The sequence below is a fragment of the Dreissena polymorpha genome, chromosome 11 (assembly GCF_020536995.1).
Source record: "Dreissena polymorpha isolate Duluth1 chromosome 11, UMN_Dpol_1.0, whole genome shotgun sequence".
Lineage (NCBI taxonomy): Eukaryota > Metazoa > Mollusca > Bivalvia > Myida > Dreissenidae > Dreissena > Dreissena polymorpha.
Genome location: NC_068365.1, coordinates 62550751 through 62574821, shown reverse-complemented (window position 1 = coordinate 62574821; position 24071 = coordinate 62550751). Strand labels below are relative to the sequence as shown.

General features: G+C 35.1%; 1 protein-coding gene across 1 annotated transcript; it reads left to right on the top strand.

The window, feature by feature from the left end:
- On the top strand, positions 1 to 24023 carry LOC127851741 (28S ribosomal protein S9, mitochondrial-like). The gene is made up of 14 exons (XM_052385606.1): positions 1 to 129; positions 3957 to 4122; positions 4604 to 4710; positions 7073 to 7135; positions 8341 to 8371; positions 10212 to 10291; positions 13184 to 13266; positions 15219 to 15303; positions 16425 to 16553; positions 16935 to 16977; positions 18818 to 18923; positions 19730 to 19899; positions 23360 to 23438; positions 23832 to 24023. Exons 1-14 carry the CDS (start codon positions 49 to 51, stop codon positions 23842 to 23844), a joined length of 1236 nt encoding a protein of 411 aa, XP_052241566.1. The 5' UTR covers positions 1 to 48; the 3' UTR covers positions 23845 to 24023.
- Positions 24024 to 24071: the final 48 nt, after the last annotated feature.

Below are 24071 nucleotides of genomic sequence, written 5' to 3'. Positions count from 1 at the left end.
ACGCTTTATTAGTAGCAAGCGTGTACGGAATGGTGTTTGGATGAAAACATGTCCTTCACAACATTGCGTTTGTATCGACATTTAAATCTACTGCAGTTTGCAACATCTGAATCTACATATAACCGTAGGGTAAATACAGTAATATATATATTTTTGATATTGTGTTGGGTGTTATCAAACTGCTCTTTACTACAAATTGACTGTTTCAGATATAGCACATATTTCGGTTGGTCATCGTTTCGGATACGTTTGTCTAATGCGAAACTTTGCAGAAATCGTAAAGTTGTAAGGCAAGTAAGCATATGTAATTGAATTAAGGGAGTGAATGTTAAATGATAGTAGAAACATAATTATCAAGTTGCAGATTTTTCAATTATATTGCAGGCTTGGCGAAATTGGAAAAAATATGCCGGTCATCCGGACAGGCATTTCAGAAAATGTGCCGGTCCGGAGAAAATTAAGCCGGACCGAAAAAAAACACGACATATTGATGATCATCCAACGAAATACGTAACAGGGCATCTTATTGGTCAAACTATAGACAATCCCAGAAATCGATACCTCCCCGGATTACCCGCCCCTGAATACTCTCGCGCGCCTCCAAAACGGTACTGAAGAAATAAACATAGGCATATATATATATATGTGTGTATAGGTCCCTACGCAAAACAAGGCAGCGAAACGGCTTTATCATATATATTTGAGGATTTAAAGAGTTTCTGTTATCGATCTGACAACCGCATAATAGTTCGTGTAATTAAAAAAAAAAAAAAATTACATAATTAGTAGAAATAAGGTTCATCTGCATTCGTTTAAGAGTAATAAAACACAGCATGGACATGGACCTATTTGTGTATGTCCCTGGCATGAATACGGTCTTGATTGTTATTTAACATGTTATTTAAAGGTGACGCGTGATATCTTAATTTCGGTATCTACACATGTGCAGACATGTGGTGTCACGGGCAAACCCATAAACGCTTTTAATCCACACTTGAAACATCGCCTCCCATTTAGCGAATTCGTTCGCGCCTTTATCGCTGATGTTTTTTTCAAGAGATGAATGTTGCTGTCATTAATAATCCGTAATTAAAGAAAAATAAATCACTTATTTTGTTCATGTTTTTATTTTTTACGCGTAAATTTAGACCGTTTTACGAAAATTTAATAAAGACATACGTTAAGAAATCTAGAGAACACAATTGGAACTATTTAAGTTTATTTAAGGCTCATTTTTTATCATGTTGAACATTTCAATCGTGAATTAAGATATCATTAAAACATTTAATAATATTTCAGGCAACATGTAAACCGTAATTTAAATAATAATATAAGAAAGTTGTAGACAAAAGCTGATATGTCCTTTTCAATAAAAAAGTATGACATATCCTGACATCTTACACAGTTTTGCAAGCGAATAACTCCGATACTTGTTCATTTAAATCACAAAATTAATTTCCAGCTAGATATTTTTGTATTAGCTTGAGAGCGATTTTTAAATAAAAGATTGCTAAAAACCACTTTAGTTTTAGACTAAACTAGATACATAATTTTAATTTAATTTTTTTTCTCTACCTGAAATCTTACAGAGTTTCGATAATAAAGATTTACGGAACAATTTTAGAATCACAAACTTCATTTCGGCTATAGATTTGTATATTACCTTTAAAATGACACTTACAAGGGAAATATTAATAGCGAAATGGTAACTGTTTAGACAAACAAAGATATGTATTATTCAATAAAAGAAGTCGTCCTCAGTCTTTAATCTTACAACGTTTCTTAATGAATATCTCCGGAAAATATAGAAAGTACGACATTTAATAAGAAATAATATAGGCTGAAACAAAGGCAGATATCAATATAATTGTCTACATCGACCTTAAATCTATCTAATTAATATTATCAAAGATCTATAAAAAAAAAATTGGTCTGAATGGATGATTCCAATCTTTATATATTGGCAGATCTTTGTTAATATCTCCGGCACTATTAATGCTAAAATCACAACGTTTACTTCAGACTTTAGATATTTCTATACCTTTACATTTATGCTTGAATAATTTTATTCCATAAAGAAATAATTAAATTTTATACAAATGCATTACTGAAAGGTATGCTTAAAAATGCCAACTCGGCCTTAAACATTGCGTGTTGTCACTGAAAATTGTTGCAGAGACACATATTTTATGAATCTATCATGTATATTTTTTATTTAAATTATATTGATTTACGATGTGATACATATCGACACTTCGTTTCATGTTTCACTTTTTTCAATCCTACTGTGCGAAGTCATAAAGTACTGTTTATTGGAATAAAGCGGGTGTACACAATGATAACGTTGTAATCTGTCAAATTCTTCAGTACCGTTTTCAATCGCGGGTTACGTAATAGCCAATATGGCGGCGCCCATATTATCGATTCTGGGATTGTCTATACTTAACTGACCAATTATATCCATTTAGGCATTAAAACAACGTAAACTAATTATGTAACAAGAAGTAACGAAAATAAAATTGCGGTTAACGGACACTAACTTGTACAATGTAAAATGATAACATTTTTGGCGACCAATGACGAGTGCATGTTATAAAGATATCACTAGAACATTGTTTATATTTAATAAACAACCTTTTAAAAGCCATGCTTCATAAAGAAATGCATATTTTACTGTCCTTTTCTACTCCAAAAATATGTCAAAGCTATCAAGATCTTTTTTGTTAGAACGCAGGTGCCGATTTTGCGACTGAGTTTGAAGTAGGTGTTGCGTAACCAGTCAGATTTGCTAATTGTACGTAACAAACTTATTGCAAACATCAAAACAATTAGCGATTTCATTTTCATGATGTAGAATTTAGAAAGGGGTTTGCTCTTCGAATTTTCAACTTTGAAAAAAATATGATTTGTTTGCATTCATTTCACATTTTGCCGGTCGCCAGGACCGACATTCTTGTTAAACCTGTCGGACCAAATGGAAATCTGCCGGTCAGGACCGGCGGATCGGCAATTTCGCCAAGCCTGATATTGACAAACATATAAATCCTCGTAAAATGCGTGACTGATACATCCTGAGATTATGTGATCAGTTCTAAACATTGTCATGTAGCTTGAATGCATTTTGGTCACAAAGTAATTTTAACTGCTGTATTGCTCCCATATTTTATTTAAGAAGGACAATTGTCACAAACTTGCACTTTAACATTGTACTGTAAAACCACATCAGGCTTTTCGCAGTATTTTTGTGCCGCTGTGCCCTTACTTCCAAATCAATTAAAAATACTGAAAGATTATTTTGATTTTGTCATATGTTTACAACCTATCAAAACTGACAATAATGTTGACATAAATTAATGAGTTTGAAACAAATAAATATCTCCAATTAACAATTATGTAATGTTTAATCACGAGAATAGGGTTTATACTACTTCATGGGTACAATAATGTTTAAAGAACAATTGTTTGTCTGCTTAAATCTTAATATATGTAACTTGTATTCAAATATAAAAATGGAGTGTTTTTTTTCAAATCAACTTACAAGTGTATTACATTGCCTGTTGTGATATGTTGCATGTTATTATAATATGTAGCCTTAATCAATAAATGGAGGATAAATAAAAGATAATGAGGGAAAATAGAAAAAATGTGTTTTAATAGCTCCAGAGTAGTATTGATTTTGATTTAAATGTTTTTGTTATTAAATAGACAATCATAAGGGGGCAAGCCCATTCCATGCCAACCCCCTTCATCATTATGTGCTGCATGTTGCATTGCATGAACAAATTCCTGGGGAAAAGCCTGCGTAGACACGTGAAAAAGCAGCAAAACAAGCTACCCTGTTATCCAGATGAATTATTATGTGAAGACTTATGTTGGTCTTATTGTAGAATTTATCAAATATAGCATGACAAAAATATTATAAAAAATTCGTACCCTTCAGGTCTTATTCATTTCAGGCATTATTTCACCAGTCACACTGTTGCCAGCAGAACAAGAATGTTCCAGCTCAAGGGAGAGATGGTCTGGTTGGATCAGAGACTTCCACTGTCCCTAAGGCCTTCTCAAGAACGCAGATGATAACTCGCTCCATGGAGCGTTTTATTAAGCATTTACAAGGGGAAGGTATAGTTTCAAATATGTGTAACTTTTTTTGTTTCATCTATCATCATTGTTATTTAAAATCTGATACATATGAATTGTTAGAATATAGACAATTTATAAATGCGAAAGGTTGTACTTAATTCAGTTTCAGTTCTTGAAATATATCAGGTCTATCCAGATAAGCCTTAAACAAAGCCTCGTGGTATTTGACTTCATATTTGTTATTGTACTTTACAGCCATGATCCTTTTTAAGGTTGGAAAAGTGAAACTGTTCGGTGGCCCGTTTAAAGGATACCTTATCAGATTGGGAATGTTGGAAAAAAATATTGGATATTTACAATATCCAACTATCATTCCTGATAACTCTAAAAGCTAAAAGCATTTTTGTTGTGCCTTTTCCTAGTATTTGATATATAAGTCACCATTCAATTGAAATTTTAGTCTCTGTAGGATCCGTATTATCAGTTACTTGATAACAGTGGTGTTTTGGTGTATTCACAGAATTAAAACGTCAAAGAGACATCGCTGAATATGAGCTGGGCAAGAGGCATTTGGCAAATATGATGGGCTTAGATGAGGGGCAAGAAATGACTCAGGAGGATGTGAAAGTAAGTGTCTGGTTAATATCAGGCTGTCAACTTTATAACAGATTGAAATACCATTTTGTAATACTAATAATGTTTCTTATATAATTTAATCGTGTGTGATTGAAATCATATTCTCATTCTTCTGATTAAAATTTAATGTAAATAAAGCATCATGATTCTTGTTATGATGATAATGCCAATAAATGGTGAGGAATATGATTTCAATGAAAGTAATGGTGAGGAATATGATTATAATGAAAGTAATGGTGAGGAATATGATGATAATGCAAATAAATGGTGAGGAAAATGATGTTAATGAAAGTAATGGTGAGGAATATGATTTCAATGAAAGTAATGGTGAGGAATATGATTATAATGAAAGTAATGGTGAGGAATATGATGATAAATGGTGAAGAAAATGATGTTAATGAAAGTAATGGTGAGGAATATGATGATAATGACAGTTCGGGTGAGGACTATGATAATAATGATAGTAACAGTGAGGAATGTGATAATAATGATGGTAACAGTGAGGAATATAAAAATTATGACAGCAATGTTGAGGACTAAGATAAAAATGATGGTAACGGTAAGGAATATGATAATAATTATGGTAACGTTGAGGAATATGAAAATATGTGTAATGACCATTATGGTGAGGAATATGAAAATGATGATGGTAACGGTGAGAAACATGTAAATAAGGACAGCAACGGTAGGACTATGATAATAATGTTGGTTACAGTGAGGAATATGATAACAGGTTTTTTTTTCCACTTTTTGGGAAGATAGCCCATGGCTTTGTAATTGGGAATTTTATCGGCATTTTCATGAAATTGGGAAAATAAATTCATTAGCCTTTCCACACGATAAGTCCACTGATTGGGGAAATACTAAATTTGACATAACTCTTTATAATCATTCAAATTAAAAGAACAAAATCATATATTACTTTGTTAGATGTTATTGAAATAAAACTGAGATAAAATACGCATAAGACACTTCTTTAAAAAAAAAAATAATTTTTTTGGGGAAATTGGGAATTTTTTGCCACATTTTGGGAAAAAAGTATACTTTTTGGGATTGGGAACATAGCCGAATTTCGGCTATAAAATCGGGCTAAAAAAAACCCTGGATAATAATGGCAGTATTGGTGAGGAATATGATAAAAATGATGGTTATAGTGAGGAATATGATAATAATGATGGTAGCGATGAGGAATATGAAAATAATGACATTAAGGGTGAGGAATATGAAAATAATGAAGATTATGTTGAGGAATATGAAAATGATTATGGTAACAGTAATGGTAAAAATGATGGTAACAGTGAGGAATATGATAATAATGATGGTAACAGTGAGGAATATGATAATAATGATGGTAGCGATGAGGAATATGATAATAATGATGGTAACAGTGAGGAATATGATAACAATGATGGTAATAGTGAGGAATATGATAATAATGATGGTAGCGATGAGGAATATGAAAATAATGACATTATTGATGAGGAATATGATAATAATGATGGTAAGAATGAGGAATATGAAAATAATAATGGTAATGATGAGGAATATGATAATAATGATGGTAACAGTGAGGGCTATGATAATAATGATGGTAAAAGTGAATAAAATGATAATAATGATGGTAATAGTGAGGAATATGATAATAAGGATGGTAACGGTGAGGAATATGATATTAATGATGGTAGCTGTAATAGCTGTGAGGAATATGAAAATAATGACATTATTAATGAGGAATATGATAATGATGAGGATTATGATTAAAATGATGATTATGCTTAGGAGTATGATAATAATGATGGTAACGGTGAGGAATATGATAATTATGATGGTAACAGTGAGGAATATGATAAAGTTAATAAGGATGGTAACAGTGAGGAATATAATAATAAGGATGGTAACACTGAGAAATATGAAAATAATGATGGTAACAGTGAGGAATATAATAAAAAGGATGGTAACAGTGAGGAATATAAAAATAACAGACTAACAGTGAATAATATGATAATATTTACTATTATGGTGTGGAATATGATGGTAATGATGTGGAATATGAAATCATTGACAGTAATGATGAGGAATATGATTATTATGACAGTGTTGGGGATGAAGCTGTTCAGAAGAAATATGAAATAAATGATGATGACGATTACTTTTTTGAAGGTATGAAAATATTAAGATATTTTTAATCAACCGTTTTGTATAATTCAGATTCTGATTTCAGAAAAGTTTTAAGTCCTACAAATGTCATTCACATGCTGATCTCAAATATGTTTAAAATTCTAAAAATGTTGTTCCTATGGTGATTTCAGAAATGTATAGAGCTCTACAATTGTTGTTCCCATGCCAATTTCAGAAGTGTATAGAGTACCTGTTTCCCTCAGGGTTGTTCAACAAGCAGGCCCGCCCTATGATGGAGGTAGGACCTCAGTCAGGGGGAGTAATCACGTGACAAACAAGATGGCGATGTCCATGCCAAGGCAGGTATTTTTCGTCCTTTTATATCCTTTATTTCTTGTATTATTATTTTTTATTCCGCTAACTTTCCAGCCATATTAGGAAGAAAGTTACCTGCTTTTATTTCATAGTAATATTCACTCTATATCTCGACTTTACTCGGTGCAAAATTTCTTAGCGGGATGACCTAATTAGGACATCACTAAGAAAATTTGCGGGGAGTAAAGTCGAGATGAAAAGCGAATTTTAACACGAAATAAAATCTAATCACCCTTTTACTGATATGGCTTGAAAGTGAGTGTCATTTAAAAAATAAACAGAAGTAATAAAGGATATAAAACGGCAAAAAATAACTGTCTCGGTATGGAGGTCGCCATCTTGACTATCACGTGATTACCCCCACTGTCAGTGTGACAACAGAGCGTTTTCCAAATATTATATGTTGCACAACACAATTTATTCATAGAGAATTAATTATTGTATTACAACTTACAAGTGACTAGAAGAACCGCTGTGCAAAACTAGATTTTCTGACATGTAGAATTAGTGAAGTGGCAAATGTTTCGGCAAATAAGTTTAAGCATTTCATGACATATTACATAAATATATAAAAAATATTAAACTGAACAAAATAGTTAATGTGCATTCGTTTATTGCAAGAATATGTAACTGGTTATTTGAACTTATTAATAAACAAAGGTCAGATTATAAAATATGGATATATTTTTATGAAGTACATTATCAATATTTCCCTGTTTATATGAAATATTATTTTGAACTTAAAATTGCATGTTAAGAATGGATTACAGTACTTGAGCCGTGTTCTGTGAAAAGGGGGCTCAATGCATGTGAAAAGGGGGCTCAATGCATGTGGGGGGCTCAATGCATGTGGGGGGCTCAATGCATGTGGGGGGCTCAATGCATGTGAAAAGGGGGCTCAATGCATGTGAAAAGGGGGCTCAATGCATGTGAAAAGGGGGCTCAATGCATGTGAAAAGGGGGCTCAATGCATGTGGGGGGCTCAATGCATGTGAAAAGGGGGCTCAATGCATGTGGGGGGCTCAATGCATGTGGGGGGCTCAATGCATGTGCGCAAAGTATTCATATATTAAGCCCACTATTCCAGAAATAATGCTCACTGTATGATGTGTTGTTTGTCTTTTGCAGCACCCGTTGGTATTAAGACCTCGAGTACAGAGTGAGTAACTTGGTATTTTAGATTTTTTGGTGAAATGACATTTTTATCAGGCAGAACGATGCATATTTGGGCCGCGCTCTGTGAAAAGGGTGTTAAATGCATGTGCGTAAAGTTAAGTTCCAGATAAGCCTGTGCAGTCTGCACAGGCTAATAAGAGACAACACTTTACGCCTAAGCTGGATTTTGTCAAGAACAGTGTTCCTTTAAATGCAACAAAAATAAAGCGTAAAGTGTCGTCTCTTATTAGTCTGTGCGAACTACACAGGCTAATCTGGGACAACACTATACACACTTGCATTAAACCCCCTTTTTACAGAGCGAGGCCCATTCGTATTTGTGCCCCATATTTTTACTACACTTCTTTGAGAAAATAAGCTCAGTTTTCAACTCAATTTGCATACATTGCCCTAAGCACAGTACGATATGTAAAACATTTTTAGCTCATCTATATTTTGAAAAAAAATTATGAGCTATTGTCATCACCTTGGCGTCGGCGTTGGCGTCCGGTTAAGTTTTGCGTTTAGGTCCACTTTTCTCAGAAAGTATCAATGCTATTGCATTCAACTTGGTACACTTACTTACTATCATGAGGGGACTAGGCAGGCAAAGTTAGATAACTCTGGCGTGCATTTTGACAGAATTATGTGCCATTTTTATACTTAGAAAATTGAAAATTTTGGTTAAGTTGTGTTTAGGTCCATTTTATTCCTTAAGTATCAAAGCTATTGCTTTCATACTTGCAACACTTACTAACTATCATAAGGGGACTGTGCAGGCAAAGTTATGTAACTCTGACTGGCATTTTGACAGCATTATGTGCCCTTTTTATACTTAGAAAATTGAAAATTTGGTTAAGTTTTGTGTTTAGGTCCACTTTATTCCTACAGTATCAAAGCTATTGCTTTCATACTTGCAACACTTATTAACTATCATAAGGGGACTGTGCAGGCAAAGTTATGTAACTCTGACTGGCATTTGGACGGAGTTATGGGCCCTTTATACTTAGAAAATTGAAAATTTGGTTAAGTTTTGTGTTTTGGTCCACTTTACCCCTAAAGTATCATAGATATTGCTTTCATACTTGGAACACTCGCAAACTATCATAAGGGGACAGTAAAAGGACAAGTTGCATAACTCTGGTTGTCTTTTTTACGGAATTATGGCCCTTTTTTGACTTATTAACTTTGAATATATGGTAAAATTTTGTGTTTCGATCCACTTTACTTCCCCCCCCCCCCCCCCCCCCCCCCCCCGGAATTATTTTTTTTTGCATTTTTTTCCGCATTTTTGGAAGATAATGGAAGATAATGTAATAAATGTCCACACCTCCACACTATACACCCCTCTTCACTCCACCTCTCCCTCCTTTGTGATTTAAATCGAGAGTCCCTTCACCTTTAAAAAGAAAATAGATGAGTGGTCTGCGGTGCTCTTGTTTTTGTGATGCACCAGTTGCTATGTCATCCTAAAGTCAACTCTTTGTGACAACAGTTCTTTAATGTTTAAAGTTATGAAATTATTTAACAATGTTTATTAATTTATCAACTTTTGTTTTATTTGAAATTTGGATATGTAAACTTATTTTAGTGAAAAAACCCAACACATAATGCGAAAATTGGTCCTATGCCATATGTGCCCTGAGTAGCTCCAGCCCAGCCTGCACGTATACCTGTCTGCTTACAAGACCATGAAACCTTGTGTGATTTTATAGTGAACAGCCTGCCAAGTCTGGTCAGGAGCTTCCCTTAGTGAATTTTGCACGAGACCCACGCTTGTTCAATGAACACTTGTTTCACTTTACCAAGGGCTCAAATCTTATTATTGTCAACATTTGTTGCAGTTGCTGAGCATGACGAGGAAGGAAGGCCCAAACATTATCTGCATTACACAATGAAACCCACCTTCTATGAACTACTTCATGTAAGTGACATGTAAATTATACAATGAAACCCACATTCAATGAGCTACATACGTGACATGTACATTATACAAGGAAACCCACCTTCTTCAAGCTACTACATGTAAGTGACATGTACATGACACAATGAAATCTTCCTTCTATGAGCTACTACATTTAAGTGACATCTGCATTATACAATGAAACCCACTGTCTATGAGCTACTACATGTAAGTGACATCTACATTACACAATGAGACCCACTGTCTACGAGCTACTACATGTAAGTGACATCTGCATTATACAATGAGACCCACCGTCTATGAGCTACTACATGTAAGTGACATGTACATGACACAATGAAATCTTCCTTCTATGAGCTACTACATTTAAGTGACATCTACATTACACAATGAGACCCACTGTCTATGAGCTACTACATGTAAGTGACATCTGCATTATACAATGAGACCCACTGTCTATGAGCTACTACATGTAAGTGACATGTACATGACACAATGAAATCTTCCTTCTATGAGCTACTATATGTAAGTGACATGTACATGACACAATGAAATCTTCCTTCTATGAGCTACTACATGTAAGTGACATGTACATGACACAATGAAATCTTCCTTCTATGAGCTACTACATTTAAGTGACATCTGCATTATACAATGAGACCCACTGTCTATGAGCTTCTACATGTAAGTGACATCTACATTACACAATGAGACCCACTGTCTATGAGCTACTACATGTAAGTGACATCTACATTACACAATGAGACCCACTGTCTATGAGCTACTACATGTAAGTGACATCTACATTACAAATACACAATGAAGCCCACATTATATGAGCTACTACATGTAAGTGACATCTACATTACAAATACACAATGAAGCCCACATTATACGAGCTACTACATGTAAGTGACATGTACATAACATAATGAAACCCACATTCCATAAGCTACTTCATGTATGTGACATCTACATGGCACAATTAAACCCACCTTCTATGAGCTACTACAGGTAAGTGACATCTTCATTATACAATGAAACCCACATTCTATGAACTACTACAAGTAAGTGACATCTACATTATACAATGAAACCCACATTCTATGAGCTTCTACAGGTATGTGACAAGTAGATATTAAATGGTTATTAACAAACATGTTAAATAAAAAACAAAATACTTTCAATTAACATAATGAACTTCTATGAATCGACCATTTGAATAAATTTTGAAATTTATCGCAATCAATCTTGTATTGTTTTGTTATAGTTAGGCGGAACATTATATTTTGATAGATTTGTCTATTGATACAAATGTTTCTTTGTTCAAGGAACCCAATCAATTTTTTAGTTTTAATCCCAACAGAATGTATTTGATAGCATCTTAATTGGAGATTAAGCCTTGACAGATCCACATCATGAGGGAATCAGTAATTGCCATATTGACAAATAGGCACAAATCCTATTATACTAAATATGAAGAAAGTGATGTTTTGAGTTTTGCCCAGAATGTATGCCGGTACTTGTTAATATGTACCAGTATGTGTTAATACACTGGTACTTGGTGAATATATACCCATACTTGTGAATATATAACAGCAGGGATCATATTTTTTTCGGTTTTGTCGGTCCTAGACCGATTAGGGTCATGAAAGACCGATTGAAAGTCCCAAACAGTCCGTCCGATTCTGTTTGCTAAAATTCCCATGTCATGAAATCGATTTCACAGTGCACATGCTAACACACCCTAATTACATTCTTATCTCGATTAGGTGTGATAAACCATTCGCTGCAGTCTCTAAACCGGTCAGGACCAGTTTATTGCACATCAGCCAACTAGTATGACCCAAGCAGCGAAGATTCGCACGGTTGTGTACTAGTCATGCATGAATAACCCCGTGTCAATATCAATCGATAAATTCACTGGCTTATATCTAGCACACTAATCGTCCATAATATGTACTCGTTCACGATAAAATCGTTAAAAGTTACTTCGGAGATGAAAACATCAATGTTATCCTCGTAGAAATTGTGCATTTCATGCATGATACAGTTAACTTTCATATAAACAAAGAAGAAAATCGGATATTCTGCAATAATTGTGGGCAGACCTTATACACTGAAAGCACGCGCTGTAACTAAACAAAACATGCCTATACATTTTCCACCAGCGTAATGATCTCGCAATAAATGAATGAAAGTTGCGGATCTGATCGACAGAACAGCCGAAAGTTATTTTTATGGGCAGAACTTCACATAAAATAGTACACAAGAAAAATAATATACATTGTATAAATCTTTAGTAAAAATCGTGTTTGAATCGAAATAATTCATGTACTTTATTGTTTTTTGTTGAATAACCCACGACCGGAAGTTTAGATGCGCGGTTTCTATAACTTAATTATTAATTATTTCTTAACTTTTGTCAGTAGCCAACCTACACACAGACATTTGTTTTGTTCAGTGCATGTTTGTAAGCTATTATCGAGTCGACAGCGATTTAAAACATCGGTATAGACTTACATAGATTAATAATATTGACAAAGTCAGATAAAACTGCACACTAAACAACAATGAAATAGCAAATGATAAAACCAATTGAGAAAACTCGTATGTTGCGTTTAGAAAAAATGCCTAAGAGAATTTAAGTTGTACATTTATTATACCACCTTCATGAAAGGCACAATCAATGGTAGATATTTTAACGTAATTTGTCATGATTTCGAGTATAAATTTTCGGACCCTTTTTCCCCATTCAAATCCAGACCGATTGATATTGCGGGAAAATATGATCCCTGTAAAACAGTACTTGTGAATATATTCCGGTACTTGTGAATATATACCAGTACTTGTTAATTTGTTGTTACCAATGTATACGGGTTCTTGTTTTAGAAAGCTGCTGTAAAGTATGAACGCTTGAAAGGTTTTGATGGTGGACAAGAAGGCAATCTTTCTGTGAATACAACAGCCTCTGAGTGAGTAGAGAAAGCATTTGAACCGTGCTCTGTGAAAAGAGGGTTTAATGCATGTGCATAAAGTGTCGTCCCAGATTAGCCTGTGCAGTCCGCTAAGACTAATCAGTGATGACACTTTCTGCTTTTCTGGTATGTTCCATTAAAAGAAAGTCTATTCATAGCAAAAAACAAGTTAAGGCGGAAAGTATTGTCCCTGATTAGCCTGTGCACTGCACAGGCTAATCTGGGACGAAACTTTATGCACATGCATTAAACCCCTTTTTCACAGAGCAGGGCTCATTTGTTTCAATTTGCATTGAAGCCAGAATAGGGCCTCGTTCATGGGCTGGATTTTAACAATTACCAATATTTTGTACACAGGAAAGCATTAACGAATTCAAAGTGTCCTTCTTGAAGATAAGAGTGGATTTGTAATGAACATTAATTGATTTTAGCTCAACTGATCACAAACTATTGTCAGTCCAGTGTTGTGTCTTCAGTTATATGTCATGGTTCAGCAGATTTAAGCTTGTATCACAATAGAGGCCACATTTTTATGCCCCCTGTAGGGTGGCATATAGCAGTTTAACTGTCCGTCAGTCCGTCTGTGTGTCAGTCTGTGCGTCTGTCCGAAAACTTTAACTTTGGCCATAACATTTGCAATATTGAAGATAGCAACTTGATATTTGGCATGCATGTGTATCTCAATGAGCTGCACATTTTGAGTGGTGAAAAGTCAAGGTCATCCTTCAAGGTCAAAGCTAAAAAAATAAATTCAAAGCAGCACAGTAGGGTACATTGTGTTTCTGACAAACACATCTCTTGTTCAACTTATTATAAAACTTATAAAACTTTGTGAGAATGTTAGTGTTGACAATATGGAGGCAGTTTGTGTCTGGGTCAATTGGCTTCAACACCTTATTCATAAGGTAAAATCTTAAAGAAAACATATAACCACTCTAGAAGCCACATATATGACTGTATCTTGATAAAATTTGGTCTAAGTTTTTATCTTAGACAAACCTTGTAACTACTCTGGTGGCCATATTTATGACACAATCTTGATGAAATTTTGTGAGAATGTTTATCTTTACAATACCTTTGCTGATTTCGAATCTAGGTCACACACGTCCAAAAACTAGGTCATCAAGCCAAATCATAGAAATACCTCATATCACCCTCACTCTAGAAGAAGCATTTATGACTCAATCTTGATGAAACTTGTTCAGAGTGTTTATCTTTACATTATCTAGGACCAGTTTGAATCTGGTAGAGTAGCCACATTAAGTCTTGATGAAACTTGTTCAAAGTGGTTATCTTGACAATATCTTAGATAAACCATGTTACCACTCACATTTATGACTCATTTTTTATAAAACCTGGCAACATAAATGTCAAACTTTGAACGAAAATTATTAAGAGTGTTTATCTTGACAATATGTTGGACAAGTGCAAATCTGGGTCATGTGCATCCAAAAAACTGGGTCACAAGGTCAAACCTTAGATAAAGCTTGTTACCACTCACATTAAAAAACTTGGCCACATTTATGAATCAATTTGGAGAGAACTTGGTCAGAATGTAATTCTTGATATTATCTAGTCCTACTTTGAATCTGGGTCACATGAATCTAAAACCTTAGTCACCAGTTCAAACCTAAACAAGACCTTGTTACCACTCTTATTTTTGACTCATTCTATATGAAACTTGGTCTGAATGTTTATCTTGACAATATATATATACATGTATATACCAAGTTTGAATCTTGTTCAAGTATGGTCAAAAACTGATTCACCTGGTCAAGTTTTCAACAGTTGGTGTTTCTTGATAGTTGGTTATCTTGAGCTGAGGTGAGCCTTTATGGCCATCAAGGCTTTCATGTATGTTAAGTGTACAGCTTAAGAAAGCTTTCTGCATCTGGTTAAATAATTAAAGCAATACATTTTCCAAAGTTGATCAAATGTTTCTATTACAGGGAAATTGAGTTTGAAATGTTGGAGTGGATACCTTATGCAGAATTCAAGGACCTGTTTAAACCAGAGAAGATTAGCGAAGCTGATGTGAGTAGAAATTTCTATTAAAGTATTATATTGCACGGTCCATCATAAATGGATGTCCATCTGTCTGGAACAAACACATTATTGCTGTGGAGAAGCTTAAAAAGACCGTGCTATCTGATGGGATCTATTTTACCCTTACATTATTTGCAATAGTATCAAAATATTGCTATTTCTCTACACTCCAGTACAAGCAATTCCTCACACTATTTTCACTTTCCTTTCCAGTACAAGCGATTACTATCACTATTCTCACTTTCCTTTCCAGTACAAGCGATTCCTATCACTATTCTCACTTTCCTCTCCAGTACAAGTGATTCCTCACACTATTCTCACTTTCCTTTCTAGTACAAGCAATTCCTCACACTATTCTCACTTTCCTCTCCAGTACAAGTTATTCCTTACACTATTGTCACTTTCCTTTCTAGTACAAGCGATTCCTCACACTATTCTCCCTTCCCTTTCCAGTACAAGCGATTCCTCACACTATTCTCACTTTCCTCTTCAGTACTTGTAAGCGATTCCTCCCACTATTCTCACTTTCCTCTCCAGTACAATCGATTCCTCACACTATTCTCACTTTCCTTTCTAGAACAAGCGATTCCTCGCACTATTCTCACTTTCCTCTCCAGTACTTGTAAGCGATTCCTCACACTATTCTCACATTCCTCTCCAGTACAAGCGATTCCTCACACTATTCTCACTTTCCTTTCTAGTACAAGCGATTCCTCGCACTATTCTCACTTTCCTTACCAGTACAAGTGATTCCTCACACTATTCTCACTTTACTCTTCAGTACAAGCGATTCCTCACACTATTCTCCCTTCCCTTTCCAGTACAAGCGATTCCTCACACTATTCTCACTTTCCTCTTCAGTACTTGTAAGCGATTCCTCCCACTATTCTCACTTTACTCTTCAGTACAATCGATTCCTCACACTATTCTCACTTTCCTTTCTAGTACAAGCGATTCCTCGCACTATTCTCACTTTCCTCTCCAGTACTTGTAAGCGATTCCTCACACTATTCTCACATTCCTCTCCAGTACAAGCGATTCCTCACACTATTCTCACTTTCCTTTCTAGAACAAGCGATTCCTGACACTATTCTCACTTTCCTTTTCAGTACAAGCGATTCCTCACACTATTCTCACGACTAAGGGAGCATCCTCTTGGCCATATGGAGTGTGACTTTGTGAAGACCTTCCTCCGAGTGAGACAAGCGGCAGACTCTGGGGAGAAAAAGAAACTACTTGTAAGATAATATACCGGTAGTTCAACAATAGATCCTTGTGAATCAAGGATTTATTAGTTGAACTTTTTTTCAGTATTTCAGTGGTAAATAAAGGTTGGCTGTGACAATATTCAATCCGTTTGCTTGAAATACTTGGACAAACTTCACTAGCATAGACATTATTACATGATATTGTTTGCCATTTATTGGTTATTTTTACCACCAAATAATTGATGACCATAAGTAAGTGGGTGTAAGTTTGGTCCCTTTGAAAAAAGTAGATAGTTTTTACTTTTACTATTTTTCCAATTAATATTATAATATGAGTCTCTTTATAACTTTTGATAATTGTATTGTTGATTGTATTTGATCTCAACAAACACTTATCATTGATTTTTGCAGCCAATCAAAGATGAAGACGGACGTTTGTTTGTGATTGAGAGAGGTATGAATGCACTCAAATGAGTCTAGATTTGGGAAAATTTGATTAAATAAATGTGCATAAAGCGTCATTCCAGATACACCTGTGCAGTCCACACAGGCTAATTAGGGAGGACACTTTCCGCTTTTATAGTATTTTTATGCCCCCAGATGGAAAGATTGGGGGCATATTGTTTTTGGCCTGTCTGTCTGTCATTCATTCATTCATTGTGTGTGTCCCAAAACTTTATCCTTGGTTAAAGTTTTGCAATAACTTTTGCATTATTGAAGACAGCAACTTGATATTTGGCATGCATGTGTATTTCATAGAGCTGCACATTTTGAGTGGTGAAAGGTCAAGGTCAAGGTCATCCTTCAAGGTCAAAGGTCAAATATATGGCTTCAAAGCGGTGCAATAGGGGGCATTGTGTTTCTGACAAACACATCTCTTGTTTGTTTAGATGAAGTCTCTTCTTGGCAAAATGCCAGTGTAAGCCGAAAGTGTTGTCGCCAATTAGCCTGTGTGGACTGCACAGGCTATTCTTAGACAACACTTTATCAACATGCATTATGCCACATTTTCGCAGAGTAAGGCTCATATACACAAACAATTATATATTTTTCATTAATTGGTCATAAAGTATATGTTATGATTTTTGGTGTATATTTTACCTATTCATTTTTTAAACATGCCATTTTAACACAAATATGAATTTCTGGTATATATTTCATACATGCCATTTTAAGACAGATATGTATTAAAATTGATTTCATTTGTGTTTATATAATTAAAATTTTATTTTGATATTAAATATGACAGAATGATTTCAATGTCATACATTTACTGAATACTTGACAAAATCACAACAATGTGTCCTTCCACGTATTGTTGTGATGCCTTTTCAAGTGACATAAAAAGGGTTATATTATGGGGCAATGGTGTACCCGTACCTTTTAGATTGTGCAATAACAAAAAGCATCTGTGCAATCTTTCAATATATTGTTGTCAGCTGATAGTTTCTTATTGTATTTCAGTTTTATTACATATTTGACTGCTAATTTCTTGTCTTAATGTTTAACTATTTATCACATCTTGGAAATAAAAAAATTGCTAAATGGTGTGGTTTTGTGAATTCAAAGTTGAACACCTCATTGATATATCACATTATAGTGTAAAAATTCACATTCTTCAAATATACAAGGTATTTTGGCTATTTCATGTTTTTTCATATGGGCTGTGCTCTGTGAAAAGGGTCTTTGATGCATGTGCGTAAAATGTTGTCCCAGATTAGCCCCTGCAGTCTGCACAGGCTTATCAGGGACCACACTTTCCGCTTTTATTATATTTTTCGTTCAAAGAAAGTCTCTTCTAAGCAAAAAATCCAGATTAGACAGAAAGTGTCATCTCTGATTAGCCTATCTGGACGACACTTAACCCATGTGCATTAAAACCTCTTTTCACAGAGCGCAGCTCATATATTTAGTTGCCATCAATTTTATCGAGGAACAACTTTTCCCTTTGTAGCAATTCAGCTTTGTAGTCAATGTGACTGCCATATCAAAGGTCCTATCTGAGAAAAATTATTTGGAGTTGTGTAAAAACCAGTCACTAGGTCTATCGGCAAGATTAAAGGTCAAGACATAACCTTGAGCAAAATTAAGGATTTTGAAATAACTCTGTGGTAGTAGCAGGCTTTCTCATCCGAGCCATTTACACAGCTCAGGTCAAAGTCACAATTAAAGGTCAAAGATAAAATTAAAAAAATCAACTGAGACTTTGTCTAATCCTTGCCTGTAAATGTTTTCACTTATGTTCGTAGCTGTAAGACAATGGCATGTATGTATCTTCTCTAAATCTCATGCAGGTTTTAAGAAGACAGCCAAGGCATACGTTTCTTTGAAGAACAATGGTAGTGGACAGTGGAATATCAATGGGAAGGATCTCACCTACTTTGAGGATGTCCTTTATAGGTATTGTGTAATATTAAGACACGCTTTGGGAAAAAGGTGTATAATGCATGTGGGTAAAATAGTGTACCAGGCATATTTTTTTTTTTACAGGACTTTTTTAAACAAAAAATCTAGCTTAGGCCTAATTAGGGATGACTTGTTTTGCAATTGCATTTAGCCCAATTTTCCCATAACATGGCTCAATTGTTCTGCATAAATGTATGCTCTCTATTGATGCTTGTTATTGGAACCCTTTGCATGACTTAAAGAATAAAAGGGTATTAATAACTCATCATGTTGCTTGTCATTTAAATCATGTATGGTAATTGCTTTGACATGCGTCATTATTTATAATTCGGCTACCAGATTCTCAGAAGGGGACCATATGTTTTCGCTCTGTCCTTTGTGACTGTATCTCTGCCTGTAATTTATCAATATGAAACATGGTAAACCTCTTGTCTGGCGAATTTTGAAAACCAAAATAAAATGTTGCTGTGATAAATGGAAATTATGAAGCATTACATGCGTACAGAGAAAGGGCAATATGAACACGAAGCCCATTTTTAATTGGTCTCGGTTACCACTTGACTGGAAGGGGGCTCCTGTATTGCATGCAATACTGCTTAAGTCTTGTGATATTTAGTTGTGTATAATAAAACCATGATGAAAGCTTTTGATATTTAAAAATTCTAGTTGATTCTGACTTTAAGTATTAACAAGACAGTCTACTTTTAAATTTAAAAATTAAAAATATGTGTGTTGTCCGAAGCATTTATTGATCCAGACAGTATGTATTGTTTTATTTCAACTATTTCTGTATATTCCAGACAGGTAGTTATGTGGCCACTACAATTGTGTAACGTGATCGACCGCTACGATGTGTCTGTCCGTGTGACCGGCAGTGGGATCAGTGGACAGGCCCAGGCAATACGACTTGGCGTGTCGCGATGTCTGTCAGCATTCATGTCGCAGGAATTAGTCGAGAAAATGAGGATTGGTCAGTATATGAGGTTTTATTAACCAGGTTTTCCGAAGAAAAAAAAGTGGTTATTAGGTTAGTGAATGTCGGCGGGCGGGTGGGCGGAACAAGCTTAGTGTGGAAGAATATCTGCAACGTCAAGGTCACACTTTGAGTTCAAAGGTCAAAAATGGCCATAAATGATCTTGTCTGGGCCATAACTATGTCATTCATTGTGAGATTTTAAAATTACCCGGTACATGTGTTCACAATCATTGGACGGTGTGTCATGCGAAAGAATTACGTTGATATCTCCAAGGTCAAGGTTAAAAATAGATTGAATTTGATACAAGGGGGGTAACTAGAAACAATCAGTAACAATGCACATTTTGCATTGTCTACCTTTATCAGACTTTTTTTATGCCCCCAGATCGAATGATCAGGGGTATATTGTTTTTGGCCCGTCTGTCTGTCATTGTTTGTGTCTGTCTGTCATTGAATGTGTCACAAAACTTTAATCTTGGTCATAACTTTTGCAATATTGATGATAGCTACTTGATATTTGGCATGTGTTTCTCATGGAGCTGCACATTTTGAGTGGTGAAAGGTCAAGGTTAACGTAATCCTTCAAGGTCAAAGGTCAATTTAAAAAGAAATTAATTCAAAGCAGCGCCTTAGGGGGCATTTTGTTTCTAACAAACACATCGGACTCATCTCTTGTTACTAATTGAAATCAAGGTCGCCACGAATTTGACACAAGGGGGTAACTAGGTACAATCAGTAACCATGCACATTTTGAATTGTCTCCCTTTATCAGACTTTTCTTTTTCAAATTGAAAACCTGGTTTTGTTACATTTTTTTCCCTTGTTATGTTTATTTTGAGGTTTGTTTTTGAGTCTGGCTGTGGGAAAAATGGGTTTCAATGCATGTGTGTAAAGTGTCATCGCAAAGAAGCTTTTGCATACTACACAGGCTAATATCAGGGAAACACTTTCTGCCTTAACAGAATTTCTCTATGAAGAGACTTTCTTTAGTGAAAAATAAAATATAGGCGGAAAGGTTACTCCCATATTAGCCTGTGCATACTGCACAGTCTAAGCCTTTACACAATGCATTAAATTCAAACTTTGCTTCAAGCCGGTGGCTGATATGCCTTTTACCGGACCTGTCAAGTCTTACACTTTCAGTGAGAAAGTCAAGTTATTGAGCTAAGAATCACACTATCAGGCTTTTCTCATGATTTGTGTGTCAATGTAAATACATGCAAGGGTAAATTTGTATAAAAAATGTTCTCCTTATTATTTTTTAGTAATTTCAATAACTAAAGTATTGAAAAAATAATAGACCATTTTATTAAATTAAGAAAATCTTTGAACATGTCCTATTAAGAAGAAGAAAAATAATAATAAATCCAAAGTTTACATTCAAATAGATTAACTATGCAACAATGCTTTTTGCAAAGATGCATGATTGTTTTATGTTAAAGTTTAAACTATTGTTGCTTAAATAAATGTTATGTTTTTTAGGCTTTAAATGCCATGGAATAATTGACTGAGTACTTATTATGCCCCCTTCGAAGAAGAGGGGGTATATTGTTTTGCACATGTCGGTAGGTCGGTCCGTCCGTCCGTCCACCAGATGGTTTCCGGATGATAACTCAAGAACGCTTAGGCCTAGGATCATGAAACTTCGTAAGTACATTGCTCATGACTGGCAGATGACCCCTATTGATTTTGAGGCCACTAGGTCAAAGGTCAAGGTCAAAGTGACTCGAATAGTAAAACAGTTTCCGGATTATAACTCAAGAACGCTTACGCCTAGGATCATGAAACTTCATAGGTACATTGATCATGACTCGCAGACGACCCCTATTGATTTTCAGGTCACTAGGTCAAGGTCACAGTGAATCGAAACAGAAAAATGGTTTCCAGATGATAACTAAGAACACTTACGCCTAGGATCATGAAACTAAATAGGTACATTGATCATGACTCGCAGATGCCCCTATTGATTTTTAGGTAACTAGGTCAAAGGTGAAGGTCACAGTGACTCGAAGCAGAAAAATGGTTTCCGGATGATAACTCAAGAACGCTTATGCCTAGGATCATCAAACTTCATAGGTACATTGATCATGACTGGCAAATGACCCCTATTGATGTTCAGGTCTCTAGGTCAAATGTCAAGGTCACGGTGACTAGACACAGTTAAATGGTTTCCGGATGCTAACTCAAGAAAGCTTACGCCTAGGATCATCAAACTTCATAGGTACATTGATCATGACTGGCAGGTGACCCCTATTAATTCTCTTAATTTGTGTGTTTGTGAGGGGGGGGGGGGGGGGGGGGGTGAGGAATCTCAAAGGGACAACAGCCTTTGAACACAGGCCAGTCTCAATCTGACTTACTCTGGAGCATTGATATGTTAAACAAAGGTCATTTGGAAGATTACAATAAATTCCTGACAGGACATACTTTCGGCTTTGGAGTATTCCTATATCATTAAACATGTTTGTTGCTGTTCATCAGCCTACTAGCCAACATACCAACCAATCATTATCCTTTTAATTATGATCAGGAAAAATTAAGAACAACAATGTTTTTCTTGTCAAAGTCACCTGTGTATTTTATATGCAGAATTTCTATTCAGATGACTGCATGAAGACAATGTTATAATTTGAATATATTGCATCCAGATGGTCTATTGGTATTTGCTGAAAAAATAATTGGTATTTAAATTAACAAAAATGAGTTCTTAATGGCAGAACAAAGCAGATTGTATGACGAAAAGTGGCAAAAAATTCAGGTCTTATAAATTGCTCAAGGTTTCACTATTGCAATATAAGGAAAACTGCTCATCCCTAGTGGCCATTTTTTTTAGCCGACCAGAACTATTTTTGAGACTTATTCAAGATATCACTACAACAAATGTTTTGAAATGGTGTGTAGCAAGAAAAATATGTTAACTCTTTCCCACTAAGAGGCAACATGAAAATAGGTATGTGCAAACAGCATAAAATCAGAACAGCCTTCTAGTAGCTCGCAGTCTGTTCAGGTTTTATGCTGTTTGCTGCTCATCAGTATCTAAGGGTTGAAAATTAAGCCTTTAAAACTTGAATTAAGTATGAAGGTTATTAATTAAATGTAACTTCCCAAAGTACTTCAAACACGTCAAAATAGGTAACTTAGTGGTAAAGGGTTAAATAGCATCAGGAGAACTAAACATTTGTGCACACAGGGCTCTGCAATCTTTCTTAACCCTTAACCACTTCCACGCTTTTGTAGTCCCATAGAAAATCAAATTAAAGACCTTTCTTACAAGATTCAAGTTTTAAAGGCTTACTTTCAAACCCTAAGATACTGATGAGCAGCAAACAGCATAAAATCTGAACAAACTGCAACTTACTCACAGTCTGTTCTGGTTTTATGCTGGTTGCAAATGTTCGATTTGCTTCTGAGTGGTGAGTGCATTGACACAAGAGTCCCATTGTGTCATTTTTAGCTGGGCTTCTAACAAGGGACCCCAGAAGAAGGGAGAGAAAAAAGCCTGGACAGGAAAAAGCAAGAAAGCCCTTCACATGGTCAGTAGGGATTTTAATAACTCCATGTAAATTTTATGTTTTTGATTTTATTTTTACAAGTTTGTGAAAGGGAGTCACTCTGTCCGTTGGTTTGTCAGTTCACTTGTCATGTTGAAACTTTGTGGGGCAAAAAATAATCAACTTTTAAATGTCTACTTCAAATATGCCACTATGAAGTGCAGATGTGCATGCCATTTTGGATTTATTTACCATGGGGCATAGCTGACACAGCGCTGCTGGGTTTTTAGCAATGATTTTGACAAATGTGACAATCATACAAGAAAGTTAAAAACTCTGGAATTCTTATTCTGCACAATTTCTTCTTCAACAATATTCAATTATTCTGCATTAGTTATTGACATCATTGAGCTTATAAAGTTTTAACATTTTCAGGTTACGACGGTAGTTGGTTCAATAAGGGGGTCATCCCCGGGCATTCAAATGATGTCCATGTCAACACAGGGAAGAATACATGTGCAAATTGGGTTTTACACCAACGTCTTTCTTGAAGACTTCATCCAATTAGAATTCATGGATGTGTCAATGTTTTAGATATGGTATAAAATATTAAATTTACAATACTGATTTGTTCTTACCTTTTTTAGGGATGGCATCAAATACCTATAATGGTAT